General features: G+C 33.4%; 1 protein-coding gene across 1 annotated transcript; it reads right to left on the bottom strand.

Annotated features, from left to right (window-relative positions):
• Nucleotides 1–106: 106 nt before the first annotated feature.
• Nucleotides 107–25466, bottom strand: LOC129000725 (diacylglycerol O-acyltransferase 1-like). Its single transcript, XM_054427698.1, has 12 exons — nt 25166–25466; nt 17950–18078; nt 16035–16129; nt 15384–15436; nt 14760–14868; nt 13817–13966; nt 12427–12583; nt 11845–11953; nt 10347–10391; nt 6180–6358; nt 5300–5450; nt 107–2946 (listed from the first exon to the last, which is right to left on the bottom strand). The coding sequence occupies exons 1-12, from the start codon at nt 25276–25278 to the stop codon at nt 2770–2772; spliced, it is 1467 nt and encodes a 488-aa protein (XP_054283673.1). The 5' UTR covers nt 25279–25466; the 3' UTR covers nt 107–2769.
• Between the last annotated feature and the right edge of the window lie 1800 nt (nt 25467–27266).

The following is a 27266-nucleotide window of genomic DNA, read 5'->3' as shown; positions in this document are numbered from 1 at the left end:
GATTGACAGATGGTTGTTTTATATTATGTAAAACCCTCTATACCTTCCTATCTTCCAAGGTCTGAAAAGAGATAAAATTCTGGGAAAAGGCAGAATGAAATACAAATTTTATAAATCAACAATGTTATGTTTATTTAAGTATAAACACACACTATTTAATGTATAACCTCATCCATGTACAAAATATCAGACTTATAGTTAGCACTTAGATCAAATCTACAACAAAAATCATACCTATTTCTAATCATTGATAGGTAGTTAAGGAGTTCAATGCCACTACTATGGCATGAAATGATTGTGATTCATTGATTGCTTGATTCTAGAAAGAATCTAAAAAATAATGTTTAGGCCTATGTTACTTTCATAAATAATATCATTATTTTGATTCTCATTTACAAAATATAATTTACTTGACCCAACAGTTGAGTTATTATTTCTTGTAGTTTTTAACTGAATTAAAGGATCTTGCACTAAAACATCAAGGTTTAAGTTTTTTTGTCAAAAGCACGATAAAAAATCAATAAACTAATATTTAGAATTCTTCTAACTTTATAGCAATTCAGTATTTGGTAAATCAGTAGTAATATTTTAATTACTAGGCCTACTTTATTTGATATGTACTTTTTTACCAAATTGAATCCCAAAATTAAAATAAAAAAAATTACTTTTCAGGTTATCTATAACTTATACTAATGAATATAAATAAATACGTATTTGGGTTGGAACACACTGAATGAGCAATTATACAGCAATCAAACTGAATTTTCATAGATTTAAATAATTATCTCATAAATATTAAAGCACTCCACAAAATATTGAATTTATTTGATCCTTTATATTGAACATAATTGAAGACGCTTATTGGTATGTATATTCGTCTGTCTGTCTTTCTATCTGTAATATCTCAAAATCCAGCAGAAGAATTTTAACTCAATTTTTGGAAGTAGGGACTTATGGCCCTAAAACGTTATTAGTGACAGCCACTACCTGGGATAAATTTGTATTTCGTTACACAACTCATTTGAAAATTTAAAAATATAACATTGGCCTTGAGGGTTGCCAAGTAACTATGTCGATTGAACAAAATAACAAAGAAAACGTTATCATGAGACTTGTCACATGTGTTTATAACAAGCCATCCACAATATACTAGCAAATTACAAAATACAGTACAAAGGGAAAACATTAGTTGTAACTATTGAGCAAAGATTAAACTGAAGATTACTATTTCACTATAACTTTTTCAATATAGGGAAATTAGTTCTGATCAAATACTGTACTGATTATTTTACTTGGCTCTCTCCTACCAAAACTTAATACCTGAAGTACTGAGGCAATTTTGTTAGCTAACTTTGGTTTAACAATGAAATAAATATTTTAAAATATTGCATTTATTTTATGTACTGTAAATTAGAATGTGAACAACAATTTTCAATCAGCTGTTTTAATTTAAACAAACTTTAAAACAATATTTATGCAAGTAAAGGATAGTATAAACAAGTGATTTTTACCGCCGAATGTAAAATAAATTAATGTGTTGTGGATTGCCAGGTTAAAATTTCCATCTTAATAATATAAATTCCACTGAAACTTAAATAATAAAAGCCAAAATTAATTGTAAATAAAACTTGAGTTTCCTTCATACTCCTTTTACAATCCAAATAAACTAAACCGAGCCACGGCTCGGTCCCTCAGTAGTGTAACTTTATTAAGCTATCATATTAATCGACTGAAGATCGAAACATCAAAGCCAATTTATATGTTTTAAAAATAACTTGATCAAGGTAATATATACTTCTAATCCAAGCAAGAGATTGCCCAACTAGGTAAAAAATAAATTCATAGCACAACTATTTTGATTTACTGTCTGAATATATTAACAATCTATATAAATATATGACCATACAATATGTTTTAACAAGAATATAAATATCTTTTATAAAATATTAACAATTTACAAAATGACAAAAATATGAGATTTTTGATCTAGTGACATTTTGATATATATCCATTAGATTTTTGATCTGGTGACATTTTGATATACTTACATCCATTAGGTCTTTGGCACTTAACATTTAAAATAAGAAATGTGGTAAAAACACCAATATATGAGGTACACTTAAATATGTAAAGGTGCAAAATATATAAAAATATAAATCATCAACAACTTTGTACATTATTGGAATGATAAGTTACAGTTTCCATAATTGCTTTCCTTACCTAAAACTAACACCTAAAAAAAAACTCTAAAATGAAAAATGTCATACAAAAGTGATAGAATATAAGAGTTGAGGAAAATGTACACAAAAGGAATGTCTACTTTTGATCATCAATCCTAAGAGAAAATCACAGATTTTAAAGCCTGAATTTCCAGCAATGGCAAGATTTCATCATGTAAAACATACTTATTGCTGAAAACACACTAAACTACGTTCTGTGGATACATAAACATATTTATATATATTGGAATGTGTCCTCAGTCTTGAGTTGATAGCCAATGGTGCGGCTGGAATTTCAAAACCGTTACAAAACTTTAATATATTAAAACTACACCGTTGCATAAACTGCACTAAATCAGGTAACTAAATAGTGTATCTAATCGCAACTAAGATAAACCGGCCAACAGACAGAAAAAAATATGCCAACACTTCTTCCCTTATCGCTTACCTTCGTGACATTTTCAAACCTTTGAGTGTTGACAACTTATTTCCAACGCAGGTCTGTTAGACGGTTTCCGTTTTATTGCTGACACAAGTGAGCTGTTTCACATTACAGTTTTGCGTAAGACTCCAAGAGAGCTTTGCCGAAGTGGGTAATGACGTAGTCGTGGTAGTACATCATGATACAGAGCGGCTGTCCTACGATGAGAGACGACCATACGATGATATTTCCCCACCTCGCTCCATACTTTACTTCTATCTTGCGACATATAATGGACAGTGGAATCTGAAATGGCAAATAGCAGATCTAAATGTAAACTCAACCCTCAACTTGCAGATGTTCAGACAAAATGTAAAGCAAACTAGTTGTGTACCATTTATAGTCTCTGAATCACTTTTATAAAATATAAATATAAGGGTAATCGTAAGTCAAGCAGTAAGTGTTGCAGCTAAGTTAGCTAGGGAAAATCGGAGACCAACATTGTGATTTTGACTTCATCCACTACGCTTCTAGCCGCTTCCCACCTCTATAGAACGATTGGTCTAGTCTTAGTATTTAATATACGCAATAAGCAATCTGACACATACTTTCTCCCATAAGCTTGACAATAACCTTTATCATGGGTAAGCGGTGGGAGTAACTATGATATTATTAATGGGGAAAATCACCTTATTTACAATAACTGTAGGGCTGTAATACTTAATGCAATGGGGGTTGTAACCGTTTTGTTAAGAGTTAAAAGGACTGACTAACATAGCCTACTATATTTTAATCAAAACTTTACCGGCTGTTTTGTACAAATTAAATTTTCCTTTTATTTGTTGTTTATTGTGGGAAAAATCTAAACTAAAAAAAAACTCTTGGAGATACCATGGCTTAGGATCCACATACAAAATTTCCTCAAAATCGGAACACACTTTTGGGTTAGGGGGATCAAAATTGGATATCCACCCCTCAAACTCAAAAATGTTGACAAAAACAATACTTTACCTATATGTATGCTATGTTTAGGGGGAGAAAGTAAAAACTTTGTCAAAGAAAATTGACGCTCCTACCTAGTATATGTTGTGTTCTGTGATTACGCTTCTGTACTGTATCCCTGTTAATTACTGGGTCCAGTTGACAGATGTATTATCATTATCCATAAAAGCATTTTGACGTAGGAAATGTGCATAAGCGGCTTACGGAGTTCCCAGAAGGCTGTGCCCATTTTCACAATGGGGCAGCAGCACATTTATCAGTTTCTATCAAGACAGTGATTAAATTTGAGTAAACTTTCCTTACTGATCAGGATCAAACTTCCACGGCTAACTGTAGTCCTTGATAGTCTAATAGGGACATCTCCTATTAATTCGGTAATCCCTCTCGCTCTGTCACACCTCAATCTGCATGCGTAATTCCCCTAACTTTGATTTTGCTGTAAACAAGACTGATGAACAACAGCAGTCAGCATTCACAGCAAACATTGTGCAAATCTTTAAGCTTACCTCCAAACTCCCTTTACCCATAATGCAAATATTCTATGTTCAAACACTTTACTCAATTTTTGTCCGTCAACTGGCAATAGACTTCAACAACGGTTGACAATTCAGAACACAGAATACAATTCATACTTAGCGAGAGCATCAATTTTCTTTCACGACAATTTTGATTATTATGACCAGACTAAGTCCTATAGGGTAAGGAAACCAGTTAGAATAGTAGTGGATGAAGTAAGGAAAAGGACGTTGGTCTCAAATCTGAACCAGCTGCTTGGGTGCAATGGGAACTCAATGTAGACCTGAGTTCATAGACAACTCTTGTATATCATGCAAAAGGTTAGATAAGGAAACCAGTTAGAATGGTAGTGAATGAAGTAGGCCTAAGGAAAAGGACATTGGTCTCAAATCTGAACCAGCTGCTTGGGTGCAATGGGAACTCAATGTAGACCTGAGTTCATAGACAACTCTTGTATATCATGCAAAAGGTTAGATAAGGAAACCAGTTAGAATAGTAGTGGATGAAGTAAGGAAAAGGACGTTGGTCTCAAATCTGAACCAGCTGCTTGGGTGCAATGGGAACTCAATGGAGACCTGGGTTCATAGACAACTCTTGTATATCATGCAAAAGGTTAGAATATTGCCACAACTCCAGTAATGAAGAAGCTCCAATAGTAGTATTAAACTGTATAATGAACAGGTTCAAAACCATTGATCATGTGAAACCATGATTTCCTGACACCACTCCATGTTCTTTGTTTAAATGAATTTCAATGAGTTTAATTTTATAGGAGATTCTCATTTCTTGACAAAACACATACTTTAGTTCTGATTTTGATTTTACTTTGTAAGGTATGATTACAATTTGTATTCACATAGAATCAAAATTTCATTCATTTGTGTTTTCATTTCAAATCAACATAGATAACATAAATACTTTTACTGCCACAGTCTCAATATAAATTACAAATATAGTTTTATTTATAAAATCTAATTTAGTAGTTAGATCAAGGAATTGTACTGTATTCAATAGTTTTTTTACTGCCCAAGCTAAAACTAAATCTAAACATTCCAGTCATTATTTGGTACCTACATCCCATCTTTAAAATGTGTTCTAACTCAGAATTAATTGTAGACTACTAAACTCTATTACATCCTACCTGTGCCATCATTCCTAGAAAGGCCCAGATTTTGAAAGTCCTCAAAGGTACGCTGACAAGGTATTCATGGAAGAAAGCACTTGTAAAAAACACCATGATGCTGGCAATGTTCTTGCTGTATCCCAGGCCGACCATAGGAAGATACAAATGTCTGCAAATGTAACATATAATAACATGTGGTGAATTACTGAATTGACAGCAATAAAAATAAGCAAATTGATCAATAGTTATTTGTGTAACTAGTGTGCTGCACATGATAGAAATGTTTACGCACGAGCCGCAGGCGAGTGTGGAAGGTTTCTTGAGGTATGTCTTTGTGCTCGTGTTACACATTATATTTTTCCTACAGTTACTATAAAGCATATAAATAATTAATCTTTCAAACACTATACAACACATTTTAGGTTAGGTTTGAATCCAAGCTTGAACGAAATGGGAAAAACTGCACCAACTGAACATAGTTGTAGTATTTTTAAGTGTTGCCAACTTATTTTCAACCGTACACATATTACGTGCCTAATTAAAGTACACTGTTGTGTGTTGTTTGGTTGGAATACTGGAGTGTGGCAAAATAATGAGTGCGGCAAAAGAAAATGAGTGCAGAAAAAGTAAGTGAATGAAGCAATTAGCTACTTTGTGTGCTATAATCATTACAAGGAAGCCCACTTTGTCACAAACAAATGGACTTGCTTTTCCTTAATGGCACAATTTAAGTAGATGAAAAAAAAACAACCTGTTGAAATTGCCTGTACACTAATTTGCTGTAAATTAAAATTATCTTATTGTTATTGTTTCTGCCATTAACAACCTAAAACAAAGACTCAAGATAAAATGACAAGTTATTAAATCAACAACATACTTCTTGAACCAAATAACAAACCTGACAGCCCAAAGATGAACTGGAGTGTTCCAGCTTCTCCAGAACACATCGATGTTATTAGCGTTCCACCAGTCGCTGTAGAAGTTGCGGTCGGCAAAATGTAAAACCTCGCCTACCAGGTTTAGAAATGAGTGGAACATTAGGTAGAAGAATATTAGCCACAGGAGATGGTTGGGTATCTGCAAACAATTTTTAGACGTTAATTTTTTTCATGTCCCACCTTTACATCTTAGGACGCTAGCTCTAGCTGGGAACTGTTTTCTTTACTGTTCAGGCTAGTCCTACAGGGTTGGCGATTGGCGGGATTTGGCCCCAGGACCTCAGGCACCGAAGCCCCGCGCCCTACCACTAGACCAGCTCGCTCCCCTAGATGTTACACTGAAGGATTTAAAAGTTATAGGAGTACCTTAAGTTTTGTTTGTAAACTTTTTGCATCATTGTAAAACCAAATTATATTAGTGCCAGCTAAAAAAAAAAAAAAAAAAAATGAAAACGGAAAAAGCAAGATTAAAAATGAACCTTGCAGTTGTGTGATATTCAATTTACATTAGAACGACTGGTCTAAAGCACAGACCTTTTATACAGGTGATTTAGGTTTAAATCCCATCATTCTCCAATAGCTTTCAGCTTTAGGTATTCGAGACCCACATTGAGTCCTTGGAGCCTAGACGTTCTAACTCGTTAAACAACTAAAACTGCAAAGAAAATTTCTAATCCCACAGTATACTAGATATTTAAATTACAATCACTCTGGTGTTTGAAAAAAATATTTTGAGATGGTAAAGGTAAATAACTCTTCAGCGGCTGTTTGAAATTAACGAAATTAACCGTGCTCTTATGGTGGGCAAATCCAAAATGGCCGCTAGCTTCCATGGACTCCCTTGGAGAACAATTCAAAACTACAAAGTACATTTCTAATCTAATAGTATACTAGATATTTAAATTATGATTACTTTGGTGTTTGAAAAACAATTGTTGGTCAATAAATAACCCTTCAGCGGCTGTTTGAAATTATCCAAGATGGCCGCTCGTTAGCCTCCAAGGACTCTTAAACAGAAAGTTTATCTATAAACTAGAACCAAGGTATGTCAACTACCTCTCTAAACAATTTCTTAATATACTACGCCAGCACAATTTTCACTTCTTAAATCACTCCCCCACTCGAGGCAACAATTGCCTGGACAATGTATTAACAAATTGTAGTAAAAACGCAAATATAAGCTGTAAAGTATTTGATTTCCCCTTCTCTGACCATAATGGTCTTCTAATTAATTTGACTTTGAATTTGGATAAGGATTGTGTTAATCAATATGCTGCTTTAAACTCTTTTTCTAAAGTAATTTTGCCAAAAGATTCGGTTGGTTTATTAGTAGAAAAGCTTGGTACTTATGATTGGATACAAGTGCTTAATTGTATAAATTCAACAGCAGAAGATACGTTCAGAGTTTTTTTCAAAGTTTTAAAAGATAACATTTCTTATTTTTTTTAAAGTAATAAAAATTCAAACTGAAAATTCGAAAAAAAATAATTGTAATGCTTGGTATAATAGTGAGTTAAGAGTTATGAAAGAAAGATTAATTTTTCTAGATAAAATAGTAAAAAATAGTCAAAGCGTTTCAAATGAAACAAAACAAGCATATAATGGGTTAAAAAATCAATATAAGCATTCAATTAAGAAGGCCAAAATAGAATATAACACAAATCTCATAGAAAAAAGTAATAACAAATGTAAAACTGCCTGGCAAATCATTAAAACTAGTAGCAATTCTTTAATCAATACAAAAAAACCCAAAATATCTCCTGATGTTTTCAATACCTTTTTCATTGAATCAATTGAAAACATAAAAATGAAAATTGTTAGTAATGCTTACAGTTCAAAAGATTTAGTTAATAATTCTTCCATTACTCCTGTACCTTTTTTCTGGAATTTTATCACACCTAATGATCTAATAAAAGCCACAAAAAAACTAAAAAACTCTAGCAGTAATGATGTTTATCTCATGTCTAATAGTTTGCTTAAACAGATTATTGGTAATCTAGCTGAACCTCTATCTTACTGCTTTAATCTCTGTCTCCTTGAGGGTGTCTTTCCAGATGAATTAAAGGTCACCAGAGTCTGTCCCATTTTTAAAAAAGGTAAAAAAGATATTCCAGAAAGTTATTGCCCAATATCAATCATTCCTGTAGTATCAAAATTGTTTGAAATCATGGTTTTTGACCAGCTGAATTCTTTTTTTGAAAGAAACAACTTTTTAAGTGTATCACAATTTGGATTTAGAAAGGGCAAGTGTACATCAGACGCAATAGATAAATTGATTAATGAGGTACTAATGGTCTTTGAGAGGAAGTCACTTGCTCAGGCCACTTTCTGCGACCTGAGTAGGGCTTTCGATTGTGTCGACCATGATGACCTAATAATGAAATTAAGTTTTTATGGTATCAACGGATCTCCACTTTCTTTTTTCAAATCATACTTAAACAATAGAATACAAAAAGTCAATATTGATGGAGAATGGTCCCAAGAATTAAAAATGAAATATGGCGTGCCTCAGGGATCTGTTCTAGGTCCTCTATTATTTTTAATTTGTATTAACGACCTCCCAGAATGTATAACCAGTAAAACTTATTTGTATGCAGATGATACAACATTTTTAAATATTAATCCCGATCTTAAACAACTTAAAGAGTTAGCTCAAAACTCAATTAATGAAGCTTCTATTTGGTTTGAATCAAATGGCTTCCTCTTAAACAAAGATAAAACTCAAAAAATTGTTTTTAGCCTTAGACCCTGTGAATCAAATATGTTGGATGGTTATGTAGACAATGTTAAATTTCTTGGTATTTATCTGGATAAGACCCTTTCTTGGGGAGATCATATAGATTACATAAGTTCTAAGCTTTCAAGGGTAATTTGTCTTATAACTAAACTAATACATTGTATAGATCAAAATTATATTAAAACAGCCTACTTTGCTTATTTCCAATCCATTTTCAGATACAATATTATCTTTTACGGAAATTGCAGTAGGATAGAGGAAATTTTAGTCTTACAAAAGAAGTTAGTTAGAATCATATCTTGTGAACACCAACAGGAACACTGTAAACCCCTGTTCATTCAGCTACAAATTCCAACAGTAATTAACATTTATATATTTGACTCTGTATCATATATTCTACAAAATCCCAACCTTATCAAACAAAATTCTCATGTTCATAATACAAGGAATAAAAACGTTGCTACCATAGATTTTTTTAGACTGTCTAAAACTCTTAAAAGTCATATTGTAATCTCACTAAAAATATACAACAAGCTAATACATTTAATAACAAAATATCCTAATAAAACTTTTAAATCTAAATTCTACAAATGGCTTTTGAACAACCCTTTTTATTCTCTAAAAGATTTTTTTGAAATGCCTTTTATTAATTTTTAAGTAGAGCTAGCAAATTTATCAAATTACTGTTGGATTTAGTTGGTTATGATGGGGTTTAATAACTTTCATTATTCTAAATGCCTTGCATTTTTCTGAACAATAAGATTATTTGGTTGTAATATTAAAGTATGTATTGTAACATGTCTCCTTGTGTGTAGTATTCTTGTAAATATTGTATATTGTATTCATTAACTGACTATGCTAGTTTTAGCAGTTTTTCGGACATTGTCAATAATTTGTATAAATTCACAAGACAATAAACACATTTCATTTCATTTCTCTTGGGCAACGATTTACTGTCCTTGTATTGGTAATCTATTTTTATAAAAGCTATAGAGAATATTTATAACCTCTGGACATTCCAATATTTTAGACATGTGCATGCAAACCTTGTGCAAAAAAAGAATAGCTGAAGGCAAAAACATTATATTTGGAAAAATAATTCAAAAGCAAGATTGTTAATATTTCTTTTAAATTCAGAGAGTTAATCTCTAAGAACTTTCATTATAATAAATTACTACAAGGTTACACTAACAAGAACTTTAGAGTTTATAGATCCATCCGATTTTTAGAGTAAACCTTTAATTAGAAAAACTGTCCATACCTCGGATATAGTTTTATAAAAAAAATTGTTTATTATATGCATTTGTTCACTTTTTTTAAGGTTTTTACCGTTCCCTTTCAAATCGTTAAAAAATGGCTCTAGTGTAGAAGACACACACTATAGTCTTACCGCAAGTTTCAGAAGTCTTTCGGTGGCCTTGGCAACATCCATATTCTGTGGACAAATATATTCATTGTTAACTTGAACACATTATTTTACATTATTGAATAGCTAAATAAAAACCTTGTGTAAAATATCTCAGAATACATAGCAAAAAGAACCAGTTCATCCAATTGGTACTGATGACAGGAGTCACTCATGTAAATTGATTGCCATTGTAAATCTTCTCCATACCTACAAAATGCAAAGCCCTCACTGAATGACTGACCAATATAACCACAGGTTAATGGTGATAGTGATCTTTTACGTGATCTTTTATAATACTCTCCTAGGACTCTGTCCTGACAGCTTTTTAAGTCCAATGATGTTCTTTGAAGTAGGCCTAACCATGAAAAGCCACTCGAAATGCCACCAAACCAGTATGGCAATCAATAGTTTTATTAATGCTTATGAAGTCAAACAGCCCGCGGGTAACAGCTAGTTTTTATATACAGGGTGTTTTTAAAAGAATGCCGGGATTTTAAATGATAATTGCTTGGGTACTAGTCAAGGTAACTAAACGTTTTATACACCAAATTGGAGCTAAAAAAACTAAGTTTTGTTTCCTGTGTAGAAAGGGAAGAAATTTTGACCTTGGCATGTGCAAAACAGGTGCGCAGTGGTAGGTTCCTATTGTGACTCTTATGCTTGATGCCAGTTGTGACTTGCGAGTACGTTTACGGCGCAACAGAAGGCACAGATAGTAATCTGTGGTTCGCAAAGTTTATATCCATTGCTAAATTAAACTAAATTTAAATCTACTTGATGATAAAGAAACTTGAAGCTGGTTAAATGAGTTTCGTGGCACCGTAGTCTTTTGAAAAGACATTCAACTCGCCGGCTAAAAACAAGCGATGACACAGTCGAAGAAATCCGACATTTCTGCATCAGAAGCCCGAAAAAATCAATTGCCAGACAAAGTCTTCAGTTGAACAAACCTAAATTGGTCACTTAGTGGTGTTATCTGTAAAAGATAGAGTCTTTGTGCCTAAAAGATTCAGTTAAGACATCAGATAAACCCGCCGATCGCCCTAGGCGTATAGACTTTGCTAGTTTTACGCTCATACAAGATTGATGAAAATCTGAATTTTATCAAATCATTCCAAACTGTCTCAAAGAATGAGAAAAAATGTTTCTTTTCCCTTTAATTTGACGTTTAAATCATTTCATTATCTTGAATAGTCCCAGAGAAACGACCATTTAAAATACCGGCATTATTTTAAAAACACCCTGTATTTATGTCAATGAATTGGAAACCCTATTTGTATAATAGCGTCAAAACGTAAAATACCAATCAAGTAGCGGTAATTATTTAACTGAAGAATAGTTTAAAAGTCACAATTTGTTATAATGTGAATACAATAATGTTTGCCATACACTAAGAATAAAAACTATGCTCTGAAATAAAAAAGTAAATAGTTTGGGTATTTTATCTAACAAACCCAATACAACTAAGGGATCAACTTACAGAAAACGGAATGAGAGAGTGTTTGACAGAAGGTACGATCCATTGCTGGAAAAGCGACAGCATCACTTGGCACAACATCACCACTTCAAACAGTCTCTTGAGCAGAAACCTGCACATCATATCACATCAGCAATTGTCTTGGATGTCAAACGAACAAATGACTTAGTAGCTAACACCAATAAACACTAGTGCTATTACCCGAATAAACACGGAGAACAATGAGTTATGTTGAGCATAGTCCAGTAGCTAAAAAATATTGGTATTAAATTATACAGAGGTTTGCAAACACTTTCAAAACTTAATATAAAAGTTTAGTAAATTCAGCTAGTAACAATGAGTTAACTTAGGCCTATAACTATACTTAACTTATATAAATGTGTGTGGTATTCTGTGATTCTTTCCATGCAATGTTGGTAAACATTTAAAACGGAAAATGTTACTTATTAATGTTTTGGGTTAATACGTTCGTAATCCTCTACATAAAAAAAAAATGAAAGAGTTGGAATTTTACTCATTTAGCTTTTTGTTGTTTTAATGGCATGCAGAAACTTGTGTTTTGAAATATTGTTATAATTTATATACCTTTTTCTAATCCTGTCCGTTCTGGGGAAATTCAGTTCATAGCACAACGTGGGTGCTGCAATGAAGTAGAAGAGATCCTTCAAGTTGAGATTATTTGGGTACTCGACTAAACTTATGCTTCCCAAGTCTTCTTCATCATTGTTGTGATTATATGCATCTGTCAAGAACAAAGACCATCTGTTATAAGATAAAACATTGATTACTATTACATACATTGAACATTGATCATGAATAACTTATGTGTAAACCTATGTTTATTCGAGAGAGTTCGCTAACCAGCATGATCGGACCATGGAAACCAGGTTTTATGGTGTATGATTAGGTTTTTTTCCAATAACATAAAATTTCCCAATTTCTCTCTAAACAAACTATTTAGAAGAGCTTAAAAACAAATAATTGATCATATTGAAGTGTTTTTGTACAATAATTTGGTTTCGGATAAAATTTGAAAATTTTAAATTCTAAATTATCAAATTATTTTTCTTAAGGAGAATAGAAGCAAAGTGTTGTAGTTTGCTTGTTTATGAATGTATTTTGATCAAACTTGGAAATTTATTTATTTTATACTAAGTTATAATTATTTTACTAAAACACACACTTTATGATCCTACTTTTAGCAGCAAACCTAGGTACTCGTTAAAACTAATTTTATTTAAATAAATTTAAGTGAAAATCAAGTCAGGCAAATAGAAATTTGCTTAGTCTGCAGATTTTTTGCGGCAGGGGTAGGCCTATTCAAATCTTCATAATTTTGAGAATATAACATACTATTTAAGTTTCCTGTTGTTGCAATGCAAATACACCTTTCTGACGATACGGTACATGATTTGTCAACTGTTTTATCGCCATGCTACTATAAAAGTGGCAATAACCAGTAATTTATTTATTACTGTACAACTGAGGTGTATAATATGGGTGTGAACTGAGCCAGCCATGGGTGGCGCAGGGCCCAGTACAAACATTCATAGTGGGGCCCCTTACTACCAAAAAACGTATCCCAACAATAATAAACAACAAAAATCTCAATGTAATTTTAGTATCTATACTCCCCCCTTTATCTTTTTAAAATTATTGTACATTGAAGTAAAATTGACAAACTTTTAATTTTTTTGTATTTATCATCAAAGAGCACTGCACCTTCCACCTTTCCTTGAGGCCGGGTCTGGGTGTGAATGGTGTTATCTTATCCCATGTGTAACCGGATGTTATTTGACAGCAATGACTCATTATATTTGTGCAACGGTCCTAACTGGCAATTTTACAAAGATCAGATTGTACACCTTGAAATCAAAACCAGAAAACAATGAGTAGACAATTAGTGAATTAGTCTATTAGTTCTGCAACCAAACGGCCACTCAAACAGCAATTTACAAAATTCTTAGGTACTCACTAAGGTTACTCCTGGCGGAGAGACTCTGCCTCCTCAGCTGGGATTTGCCGGAGGAGTGAAGTGTGTGACGACACCACAGGTTGACTTGTACGTACGACCACAGTTTCAGGAACAAGATGGAGTATAGAGAACACACTGTTGTCGCCCCCACTAGAAATTGACAGTGAATTACATACTGTTTGTAAATCAGTTTGAACAACATAAAGTAATCCTTGACTGCTGTAGTGGCTATCCTATGGCATAAGCAGGTGAATAAACGATTTAAATAATTATATCTCTTGCAGACTATCCAAAAGGAGGGTACTGGCGATGTAAAAGTCTACCTTGCAGCTACCTAACCTCACTACAGCTGTTTCACCATTTACAGGAAAGGGGGTTTGAAGATTTTGTCTTGTATCATTAAAGCTGTAGGAACTGTTTAACGTTTGATTTTTCCACTAGAAACTTTCCTCACATTGCTTGCAAATGTAGGGTTTACTAACTTTCTTTACAGTATACGGTTTGATGAATTTATAGTTTTTTACCAAACCAAATAAATTTGTTTCGTATCTAGTCCAATGGTATTTTGAATTATTTTTAGGGAAAGCAGTCAAAACGTTTCAAACTTTTATGGGCGCACCAGGGCTCAAACCTTTCCATCTCCCACTGATATTTGAGATGCATGCTAAAATCTTAAAAGATACATACAGTATATACACGATACAGTAAATATCACTCAAAACACTACTTACTAATCTAAATATATTTAAAATATTTATTATTTCTTGTGGAGCATAACAAAACCATTTACTAAGATAATTAGACCTACAAACACAGAATAGCTTTGCTATAATGGAAAAAAACACATTAAAGGTTCTAATGTTGTAGTCAGATGTATTAATCATTACAAATACAGTAAAACTGTGGATGCTAATGTAGGCCTACTTCTAAACACAGAACTGACCTAAACTGAAGCCTCCGGCATTGACATGGATGACCACCATAGGCAGGAGTACCAGGGCAGCTAGGTTGATGACATGAGCGATGAGACCTGGGGTTGCGGCAATCACCTCCTGCGTATCAAATAAAAAATGTAAACAAATACATTGATAAGATCAAACTAAGTCTAAACCACATTTGAGAAGTCTAAAAGCAAAACATGACGTTTGCTTCTACTTACATGGCAGAACAAAAGTTGTAGCATAAGCATACATATAGCATACATATAGTTTACATTAAAAATCTGTTTGGTGGTAAAACAGGTAGGCCTATAAATATTACATAACAAGTAGTAATGATTCTTCCCTAAAAATACTTTGTAGTACATACTGTGATTAGTAATGATGATGCAATCGATAATAAGAAATCTCAAGAGTTTAGGTAGGAAAATTAACTAAAGAAGGGTTTGCTTCCAAACCATGTATTTCTCGGGTTTACTCTTGGATTGGTATTTTAATAACAATCCATTTTGTAGCCCCTGCACTTCTTTCATGACAAAATGGGTATTCTTACTTTCATCAGTTCAAATGTTCATCAACTAAATTCTAGTTTAATTAGTTTCGTTAGTAGGCTAGTTTAAGTTACTTACCGATGCCAAACCCTTTTCAATTAAAAGGCACAGAATAACAGGCACAACGGAATCTGAAAATAAAGATATGTGTTTTATGCCTACATTTAACATAATGTATTACTAAATAATTATATTAGGGTAAGAAATTGGCTGTAAAACTTTAAATGGTGGCTAAAATCTATTACAGTACTATAAAATAAAATGTATGGAATTTTGACAACAGTGTAAATGTGTCATAAATCTTTTAACATGCCCCTTAAAAAAGATAGAATGGTGCAGATGTTTTTTTGTGGAATAAATCCGTAGGTAATAGGTAAAAACACAATCATTTTACACGGTAAAAGGTTATTTAATAACAATATAATTTAATAAAATTGTATCGATACCAGATTGTGAAATTATTCAAGCATAAATCAGTTTTATATCAGGAGTTCCTTACCATTACCGTATCTTTTTATAAGGAGAAAGCCTTCATTAGTCCGGTTAAATGACACCAGATTGTGAAATTATTCAAGCATAAATCAGTTTTATATCAGGAGTTCCTTACCGTATCTTTTTATAAGGAGAAAGCCTTCATTAGTCAGGTTTAATGACACCAGATTGACAAATTATTTTAAACTTAAATTGGTGTAACTAATTCAACAAAGTGCTGGGAGAATTATTACTTACAAATGATAAGGATGATGGAAGGGTGTTCGGGGCCGCCCTCCTGACGGCCAGTAAGCACGATGAACCATTGCTCAGGGTCAACTCTGATGCCATACCTGAACACAAGTATGTTACATTTATTGTTGGACAGACGTGTAAATTACTCCAACAGTTACAATAAATTATATCACATCTGGGAATATGTTGCAGAGTAGCTGAGTGCTCACCTGACAATCAAAAGGTCACCGTCTCAATCCTAAGTAAAGTTTCGCTGTCCTTGATCAAAGCCTTAGTTGGTTCACTGTCCATCAGAGGTACATCAAAACAAGTTTCTAAAAAACTTTATTATACTTATTTCATCACTAGGGGCTAAAGTGACTCTTTTTGACCCGAGGTCAAGTTTTACGATCGAGGCAAGGCCGAGGTCGGAAAATGAGCGAGGGATAAAAAGTGACTTTTTGTCCGTGTGGTGAACTATATTTTTTGTCATATTGCATCATTAATTAACAAACAAAGCTAGAAAACGAAAAAATAATTTTTATGTCAAGATAAACTCTCAAAAGGACGCCGAGCTTGTTTTCAATTGGGCTAATACAAATAAACAGCTGTTTAGTAGGCCTAAGTGATTCAATCATTTCGTCTATTACGATTGTGTTAAAGTACATTATACCATCGGTATGTTGAGCAAACGGTAAAAATAAGCGAAAACCTTACCTAACAAATCAATCGATAAATAATTTTGATTGATACAATTGCCACAATTGAAATTTACAACTGTTTACAACAGCTGATTTTTAGTCCCTAGAGAGTAAAAATGCTACTTTAGACCCGCAACGCATGCATTAAAAAGGGCGGTTTTTGCTGCAAAATGTCGAAAAGTCCTTTATTTTATTGACAAATTTACTATCACATAGCCTAAATAGGCCTACTTAAGAATTTTATAACCTATTTTCAAGTATACAAAAACTTATGGATGTAACTTGGATGTATAGAATGGATATATCACTTAAAATCCGCACAATGGATTTATTCTAGTACAGACTCGCATGATAGAAACAGTTGGCACACTTAAAAATATTAAAGGGATAACAGCAAACTGAAATGAACTTGATGTTTTAGGTTGAGTTTATTTTTTTTCTCTTTTAGGTGATCCTAACGGTAGGAGGATCCTTATTTGATTATAGTGTACCATGCTCTGTTCCATAGTATTTTAAGCTATGGTCTCCTTCTCTGGGGCCATGCACCATCATGTCTTGAAATTCTCAAATTGCAGAAGAAAGCAGTACGTATTTTAACTTCTAGTAAAAGAAATGACCATTGCAAACCTCTGTTTGTCAGCACCGGTATTTTAACTATTGTCAGTCATTACATTTTTTTGTCAGCCGACCATGTGAAGGCAAACCTACATAAATTCCCTACAAGAAATACTGTTCATAGCCATGGTACAAGACATCGCTCCGACCTGGACATACCGTTCTGCCGGCTGTCTAAAACCAAAAACTCTTTCCCAACGCTTGCCCTGAAGATTTACAACCACCTGCCTACGTCAATCAAGAACCAAGGGGAAACGGCCTTTCGTACAGCCCTGAAAAACTTGTTGAGGGAGAAACCATACTACAGCCTACAAGACTTTTTTAATGAAAAACTCTTAAGTCAATAAGTCTGCGGCAAAATCATCCACCGCCAAAGTACTTTTAAATACAGTTCATACTTCAATCTATGGAAGTTTTAATGTATATAGTGTAAATAGAAAAAAAAAGAAAATTGACGCAACCTATCCGGCTTTGCTGGTCTCGGTCAAGGAGGAGGTAATTAAAGGTAAATTAAAGGTAGGAGTTAAATTGGAGATCTACTGTAGTGACAAAGTTGTCAAACACATCACACTCTTAGATGTGTTCCATCGGATACACTCAAAGGACAATTGAAAAGCAATTACTTGATTAGATTCTCCAACAGCAGGCGGACTCCTCCCATAAACAGCAGGAGGAATCCCCAGTTGACGAACCCTGTGAAGTTGCTGAACCCCGATGACCAGGTGAAGAGTGAATCTCTCGGCTTGTGACATCTGCAACATTCATCATACGTTGTTAAATATAAAGTGCATTTATTGTTTGTCATATACTATTTTAATTTGATTGAACAAAATAATTCAGAAATACAAGAAATTGTCAGAGATTGTAATTATCTGTTCGGTTGGTATATAAAAATGCAGTAACTTAAATAATGAGAGGGCACTTTGTTTTGATCTAACACACAAGCATAGACATAATTTGAGATTTGTTTCACATGTGTTGCTAGCCCAGTGGTCAGTGTTCCCAGGACTGAATGGTTCAATCCCCGGCAAATCCAAAAATTTAGGGAGTCTGGTAGGCTCTGAGTCCATTTTGGTTTACAATGTTATTTGGGTAGTAAAATCTGTTAATTGGCTATCTGTAATCTCTACTGAATGTATTTTAATAATAATAAGAGTTTTTGGTAAGATATCAAACTTAATCGTGATATCAAATATCTTAAAAGTGAGTCAAGGAAATGGAAAAAGTTAGGGGTAAATGATCACTCGCTTCCACAGTTTTATCGATTACAGGTTTTTAATCTGTTGAAAATACACATTTCTCTCATAGTACAGTAAAGCTAAGTAGGTACTCTTTGCCGGCTTACGTTATTTGTGTTTGGAATTTAAACTATTGAGTCAGGATTTTTTTAAGAACAAAATACACAATAGCACTTTAAATGGCTGGAATTAAACTGCATTTTAGTCTACTGGGCAGTAAAACATAGAAACATTTTTATTTTTAGATTGATGTTGACTGAAATTATTCCATTAATGAAGTGTTTAAAACTACCAAAAGTATTATTTGAACAGTCAGTACTTCACACAACAATAGTCAATATCCCTTGAGGACAACAACTATCTGGTATCAAAGCTGGAAATTTCTTATCTCTCTCTGACCTGTGACTCCTTATATCACAAGACTCCAAGAGTTCCAAAAGTTAATTGTCTAATTTAACAAGTGAAACAGCCAAACAAGAGCAACAAGATTATAATATTTAGAAGAAAATATTTTAGATTGCTCAAAGTGATTTTTCAATTATATTTTGAAAACTTGTCAAAATGAATTAAAAATTTATCTTTGACACAATCTTGTAAAGTATACGCATTACTGGCACACATGTTTTTGTTACCCAGTATACAGTAACAGTTTAGACTCTGATCGGCCATCTTTAGTTTATAGATGAAATTCAAACTAACCGGATGGCCTTGGGAGGAAAAGTATGGTTTGACCTAGATTTGCTAACGAGTTTACCTTCATCAACCTTCACAAAGAAACTGCTTCATCTTATATTATAAAGAAGAGGTGGTTTCTGTGTGTGTCGGTCTTGTGTTTTTGTTTCGTAAACAAAAACTATTAAACCGACTGGGTTAAAATTGTGTACAAAAGAAAATCATTAGCCTTGTTATTAAAGTGGCTTACTCAAGTATACATTTTTTTAAACCAGTATTTTTAAATAAGCTTAAGAAATGGTTATAGATTTTTGGTGTAACTGTTATATTGTAATGTTACAAGGGTATCTGACTACTAGAACTTGTACAGTTGGCCTATTGGTTACTTAAAATTAATACCAATCGTAATTTGCCCATAGATCTATCAAGTACAATAAAATTAAATTAACTAATGAAGCCTATGTTAAATTTATTAATGTATGACATTTTCCTTAAATTCTCAATAGCCTATTGTTTGTTGTAAAATATCAACATATTATCCATTATTGATATTTATTGTTATAGTAGTCTAGACAAAATCAGTAAACTGTATATAAGTAAGGAGAATCGAGATAGGTATATGGAAAAAACAATCACCTATAATCATAAAAACTTGTCAATGTCATTTACTAAAGTACCGGTACCAACAACATAGATCTGTGGCAAACCATTGGTATAATAATAGCCTCCTATAACAATAAGTAGGTAAAGTTAGAAAATCAATTCATTAGCCTACATATTTTATTTACAGTCATAAAAAAGTAATTATAATCAATACCGGTAGTTCATCAGACAACAAAAGAAAATTTAAAATAAATTTTTTTACTAATGATACAACTGGACATTTTTATCCCAGTGTTAAAGTTTATACACCTGTTTTTAATCAAAATCGTCGCAGGTGGTGTGAGCCCCCCACATATTGTGTTGAGCTAACTTACTAATTTCTGTCAAATAAGCCTACACAAACTGTTTTACCAAGTCTAATTGATGAAACGATTTATTGAGAGCTAGGCCTATAGCAAATGTTGGGCTATGCCCCTTAAAATTTGTCAGAACAATAAATAAGGTACAAAGTAGAATTTTAGATACTGGCACATTCTGACTCACACAACTATGATCTTTTTAAAGAGATGGAGCGACAGCTGGTCCATATAGATGTGATTTTTACTTCAGTAGTCTATCCAAAAGTCAATGATGCGATGTAAACTTAAGTCTGATTGATGCTAAAAATCTACATGTTTTACTCAAATAAAGTTTCAGCTAGGTTTACATTAGAGTGTAAAAGTGGCGTCGCTTTGAGGCTCCCAGGATGAGAAAAACATGGAAGGTGTAATGTGTAAATCTCAAATAATTGCTACTTTTATTTAAGAAGTTAAATGTTTGTCATTCGAGCTGATGCCACTAATTTTACCACCAAACATATAGAGTGGTGTCCAGGGACAAATATCCATAACGGCAAAGACGGCAGTTGCCGGGGGGCCTCGGCCTATGAGAGGTCCTCAAAGGATTTTATTCTTGAAAAATGAATTTTGCCGATAATCTGTAAGGAAATTTGATTTTTGAGAAAAGTATTTATTCTCGTGATTGGTGAAAACATCTGCAAAGATTAAGAGTAACTCGATGAAAACTCAAGTATGCCGCGGTTGCGGGAAACGACAAAGAAGTCTCTGCAACCACAAAAGATAAGTTCATGATGTCTCTGCGAACATAGGAGACATTAAAGTAATAACAATTATTTCCAAGCCCACTAACATCCAGCCACCGAAGAGAGAGAATAAAGCTGTTCCTAGCAGCCAAGAGCCACACAGATTCTAAACAAACACGGCCCTATTGGGGCTTCTTTCTAAAATATTAGAACACTGTCTACACCAACAAATTTATTCATATTTTGAAAAAAATAACTTGTTCTGTGATAGCCAGTTTGGTTTTAGATCAAATTTGTCCATAAGGCCTTGGAAAATATAATCACAGATATTTTTAACGGTTGTGATGGTAAAATTAATATGTCTGCAACATTAATTGATTTGGCTAAAGCTTTTGACTCAGTCTTTCATGAAATTCTTATTAAAAAATTGGCTTTTTACGGAGTAGTTGAAAAATCATTAAATCTGTTAAGCTCATATTTAGTGAACCGTTTCCAGCTGGTGCAGGTAGGCCTAAATAATTCAAGATCTAATATGTTAAAAATCAAAATTGGCATACCTCAAGGATCAGTCCTTGGGCCTCTACTTTTTATTGTTTTTATTAATGATTTGCCTTGTTTTGTTCCCTGTAAAGCTACTCTTTATGCTGATGATACTACGTTCCTCACAAGTGGTCAAAATCTGAACAAGGCACTTGAAGAACGGGATGGGGTGTTACAGTTGGCTGAAGAGTGGTTTCGGGGAAATGAATTAAGGATTAACAACTCAAAAACAGAAGAAATTCATTTTAACCTTAGAATAAATTCTAATGACAATAAATCAGTAAAATTGCTAGGAATCCATATTGATCAGAAGCTGAATTGGATTGAGCATACAAACTTTTTATGTAGTAAATTGGCTAGAACTGTATTTTTATTTAACAAATTAAAGAACAATGTAAGTGAACAAATTATTCTAAATTGTTACTACGCATTTTTCCATTCTCACCCACAATATGGTGTTCTCTTATGGGGTAACTCTGTAGGAGCCAAAACCGTTTTCAAATGGCAAAGGAAAGCAGTCAGGTGCATTAGAGGAACAATGCCCAGGGAAGATTGCAAAGCAGATTTTAAGGCCCTAAATATCCTAACCCTTCCATCTTTATACATTTTAAATTGCTTATTATACGTAAAAGAGAATATAGACCAGTATAGCATCCGATCTGACATACATAAACATTACACAAGAAATAGCCATCATCTCAACTTACCACTTACAAGACTTACACTTACACACAATAGCTACAAATATCTTAGTATACATTTTTTTAATAAATTGCCCCCTTCTGCAGTAACGATTCCAATAAAAAAAATTCAAAACAGTCCTTGATTCATGGTTAAAATTAAAATGTTTTTACTCTGTAGATAAGTTCTTGTCCTTGGAGGTTTTAGATATAAGTTTTTAAATAATTTATTTAAGATCAAGCTTCCTGTTATTTATTATGACTATGTTTAATGCTTTAATGATAAGATGCCATTTGACAATGTCAATTGCTTTTGTAGAGCTGAAAGACAATAAAAAGATTTGATTTGATTGGTCAGTAGTCAGTGGCGCACTGGAGTGCCAGCCCAAGCCACTAAATTTGTGTTACTCAAGAAAGTGCGAGGTTTTAACCACAACATTTTGTTTGAATTATCAAATTTCTTAAGCCACATGGAGATCCCTGTTGTTCCTATTGAAATCATTCAAACTTAGTGTAGGCTACATGTTGCTTGAATTCGAGCAATTGCAAAATATTACAGGAATTTAAAAGCGAATAACAGTAATAATTTACGATGATTTTAAAAGAGTCAACTCAAAGATTATGTAACTAATGGAAGTACTCACAATTTCCATGCCAGTTCAATAATCGACATTTCTTGTAAATATTTTATCATTTTTCAAAAGCTGATCTTGTTTTTTTTAAGTATTCTACAAATGTGTCCCACTCATAGCCGCATAACACACATTATTCGTCCATAACGTAAAATATAATATTCGTCATTAATAATGTATCCTGAATGGTACTTTACCACCATTATCCACCAGTATCACCAGTATGCTTACAAATTTCAGAAATTTTTTTAATAGCAATAAAATTTGTTCACATTATTTAAGTTTGCCTGATATATCCTGCATAACCTGTCTGTCAAAATTTGATTTGCTTCAATTGGCATTATTTTGGTTAGTTGTTGTAATAACATTAATTACATTAACGTGAGAAATGCAGAGTTTAAAGGCCTGATGTTGTTCAAATGGTCCCCCATAACTGTGAATAATATTTGAATCCTTCAATGTAAGTTTTAGTAAAAGTTTCTTGGATGTCATCATATTCTTCTAAAATCACTTGACTTTTATCAAAACACTAGCTGAGTACCCGTACTTCGTACGGGGTTGGTATACAATGCTTATTGTAGTTGAATACTCGTGCTTTGCATTTGCAATAAGAGAGGACACGTTTTGAGAAAATTTGGTTGACTATAATCTACGGTATACTATATTTTTTATTTTTTATTTTATTTTATTTCAACGGACATTAAATTTTGTTTGATGTGGTACTAAAGATACATTGTACAGTTCAAGATGACTAATATTAAATAACAACTGTTCGAACTTTTGATACTTAGACATAGGCAACAAAACAAATAACAATAATATAGTAAATTAACAAAAATAATGTAGTAATTAACAACAATAACTTATAGCAAAAACATAACAAAGACGATCGTATTACATAATAACCATAAATAACAAGGAAAACAGGCATGTTTGGGAGAATAAATATTAGCTTAAATAAGTAGGTATAACAGATTATGACTAGAGCAATTATGAAAAACTTTGTTTAATATTTACAAGGAACATGCAGTTTAATGAATGTGATTTTGCAAAGAAACTAGGAAAAAAACAAGTGTAAATAATGATTATTACCAACAAGGATATTGAAGATACAAAAAAATAAATAAATAAATAAGCTAAGCACTCACGCACTATCTGCCTGTTCAGGCGTGTGGCCCTTTAAAGGCGCCACCTACATCTACCTATCACACCCGTGGTACCAGTTTTATTTAGCCTTAGAGGGGGTTCCTCTGCAATTATCACATAAGTTAAGTTAATCTATGTTTCCGACTAAAAATGGTAGCGCTTTGGCTAACATCCTCGTTCATCGTTTGTAGGCATCTTCATCTTGTAGGCGTTCTTCATTATATAGGCTAATTATGATAATACATTTTTAAGAAAACATCATCTTAACGTATACCTCTTCTACTTGGTGGGGTTATATGAATTGTCTATGTTTCTATAGTTTACAATCGGTTAAGAAATAGCGGAGGAGTTCAAACGACAAATTTTGTGTTGGCGTATTAATTATATAGATAAGTTAGTACCTATCCACTGGAAACTAAAGTATTGATAGACGACAGGTCAGTAGCCTAACCTTATTTATGTACTTACTGAAGTAAGCCTACACATTAGGCCTAGGCCTACTGTCAAAAGACTTATGTTGGATTATTCAACCTGGTAAGTACAACATTTAAAAAGATTACGACATTGGCTGAGTTAGCATCTCAATGAATGGTCATAATGACTCACTGGTGAGCATGCAGGGAGGTGGTAGGGAACTAGGGCATTTACTAGTAACTTATATTTGCCATGCAATGAAAGAAGATTTACGAATAAACTCATTTGGAATTTGTTAGTCTCTTGCCTACCTTAAATGCGATTATCTTGGAGAATTTGTAAAAAATGAATCTAAGTTAGGCTGCAAATAAGTTAGGCCTAGGACCACTTTGTGGTCGTACTTAAGTTAAATTATATTTTAAAAGTTAGGGTTAGGCCCTAGGCCTATCTTAGAAGTTGTAAAATTAACTTATGTGTTTATATAATACTGTCTAGACAGAGCTCAACTTTAACTTAGAGCCTAAGTTATATGGTGAACTCAAGAAGTTGAAAGTGTTGAAATCCATTACAATTTTTCTGATGTGTGAGAATAGGTAGCCTACCCTAGATATCCTAGGCTTAAGATTACAAAAGTAATAAATGTGAAAATGTTTTTGCAAAAACTGCAATTTGCCTGAGGTTAAGGTTAAAATTAGCACACTTAAAAAATTGTTGGACCAGACAAATCTAAGTAGGCCTAGGCTAAATTAAAAATATTGAGACGGGCCTAATCCTGTAACAAGGTTAGGTAACTCACGATTATTCTTGCTGTTAAGTAATCATAAAGTACTTACGGTTTATCTGGTTGAGACTTCCTTTTTTTAGCTTCAAAACTTTTTATTTCTTCTGCCCTTGTTACACTTTTAGCCCTCCTCCTAACATAATTTGGAGTTTCACTAGAAGTCATTTTAAGCTAACCTAGATAAGTACTTCAAAACTAGAAGTTTAGCCGTTTTAGTAATGAAGGGATGCCTTCGGAAAGGCGAACCACAGAATTAATTTTAAAATGGGGGTTTTTAATCAAAATCAAAGGAGAAAACATGAAACACTTTGCCCTTGTAAAATAATAATAGGTTTGAACATGCTTGACTTCTGTTTATCTTATCATTAGACCTTTGGTCTTTTGACACTTATCACCAGGCTGCCAGTGTCACAATTTGAATTTTTAGCCAAACCAAAATGTCCAGGTTATGAAATATCCCACTGGTATATAAGGCATACTACATTGAATGTATAAAAAACATTGATAACAAATACTCATCGCGGCTAAATCCATTCTCCAGCCTTGAAAATATATAGATAGTACACTAAGGTATTCTGATCCATACCAAGAAAATGAAATAGTGTTAAAATGGTGGGAGATTGGTATAATCCTGAATTGGCAAATCTCTTAGATCCTTTATTCTGATTGTGTGTGACTTGTGTAAGACTAGTCCTCATCTGACTAATCATTAAATGAGCTACGCCGCCTTCGGAGGGATCGAGTGCCGAGCGAAGTAAAAGGGGGCAAAGCAGTCCGCTGGTGCAGCTTGGAGGATTAAACATAAGGGAGGAGATCGCACGTGAATAGGAATATTACATGTTGCAGTGAATCCAGCTTTAGCAGAACCAGCAGAACACTAGAGGGACACGCGGAGCCGTAGAGTGGCAAAAAGCCGCCGCTATAACATTGGAAAGATAGGAAAAAACGTGACGCGCGCGGTTTTGAATTAAAATAATGTTTATATCCTCCTAGTTTAGCAGTGGCTATAGCCGAATCTCCAAACCCATGCAAAGCAGCATATGGAACCACATAAATATCTTTAATATGACATCAACATCGTTTGGAGCAAAACAGGTTGCACCTGAATTGTTGACTGAAAGTTTTTGGCACTTAAACTCAAATATTAAATTTCAACCAATTTTTGAAAGTTTCCGTAGCGAAGCACGGGTATACCGCTAGTCATAGATAAAACATGTTTTATCTATGATTACATCTATATGTGTCATGATCATGAACTGATAGCTGTTGGTATAGCTGGGGCATAGATAAAATAACACACTCAAGGGGTGAGTTAAAATCCCGTATATTGTGGATCTTATGGGATAAATACAGAGTACAGTGCTTAATCCCCCAGGATGAGCGTTTTTTGTAGCATAGACTAACCAACCACGGCCACCTTTAACTCCAGGCCGCGGCCTGGTAGAATTGGCATCGTCACAAGTATTTAAGTTATTTAAGTTATTGCGTATGGTATTTAGTTCCATACGTCCAATTTGATAACATGGCAGACAGGTGACATCAGCTCATTAATTTGCACTTTATATATTTTAATTTAAATTTATGAACATAAATGTATTAAATTATTGAAAAATAACATACACAATTGTAAGCCAAAACAATATGAATTTATTGAAAATCTATGATTTAAAGCGGAGTCAATATTTTCATAGTCCAGTAACCAAAGCTTTCGTAAATACACAAATAAATACCATTTAGCTGCTTTAAAACAAAACAGCTGTTACAACCCTACTTGTGACGTTACCACTTTGTAGGCCACGGCCTGGAGTTAAAGGCGGCCTTGAACCAACACAAGGAGGTATGTTTTACGTTAGGTCCGAGTGGTGTTGGAAAAATTGCCCCGAAACACCAGCAGCATTATTGCTAGACACACCACTTAAGTGTTAAGTGTACCATCAATTGAGTGTTTTCTCTGTACCTTATTTCTCTGTGGACTATACCTATTTAAGATGGTGATTCTCGCATTCATTAAAATTTAACTTTTAAATAGCATATAGTTTGACTTTTGGCGATGTTTGAAATTACATACCGGTAGTTAAATTCACATAAGAAGAAATTATATTATATTATTTAGTATTTCATTGTCGGTAACATTACGAAGATACGGGATGCTT

The sequence above is a fragment of the Macrosteles quadrilineatus genome, unplaced genomic scaffold, assembly GCF_028750875.1.
Source record: "Macrosteles quadrilineatus isolate MER2022 unplaced genomic scaffold, UCM_ALF_1.0 Scaffold_8__2_contigs__length_117827958, whole genome shotgun sequence".
Classification (NCBI taxonomy): domain Eukaryota; kingdom Metazoa; phylum Arthropoda; class Insecta; order Hemiptera; family Cicadellidae; genus Macrosteles; species Macrosteles quadrilineatus.
The sequence above is the reverse complement of the archived record's forward strand: the minus strand, read 5'-3'. Positions and strand labels throughout refer to the sequence as shown.

Bases quoted from the DNA above. Each gene is read 5' to 3' on its own strand.
- LOC129000725 (XM_054427698.1), bottom strand. From the start codon at position 25,278: ATGACTTCTAGTGAAACTCCAAATTATGTTAGGAGGAGGGCTAAAAGT. The intron at 10,392-11,844 runs GTAAGTTGATCC...ATTTGTCCACAG, and splicing joins ACTCTCTCATTCCGTTTTCT to AATATGGATGTTGCCAAGGC. The intron at 2,947-5,299 runs GTAGGATGTAAT...TTGCCATTTCAG, and splicing joins TTCTAGGAATGATGGCACAG to ATTCCACTGTCCATTATATG.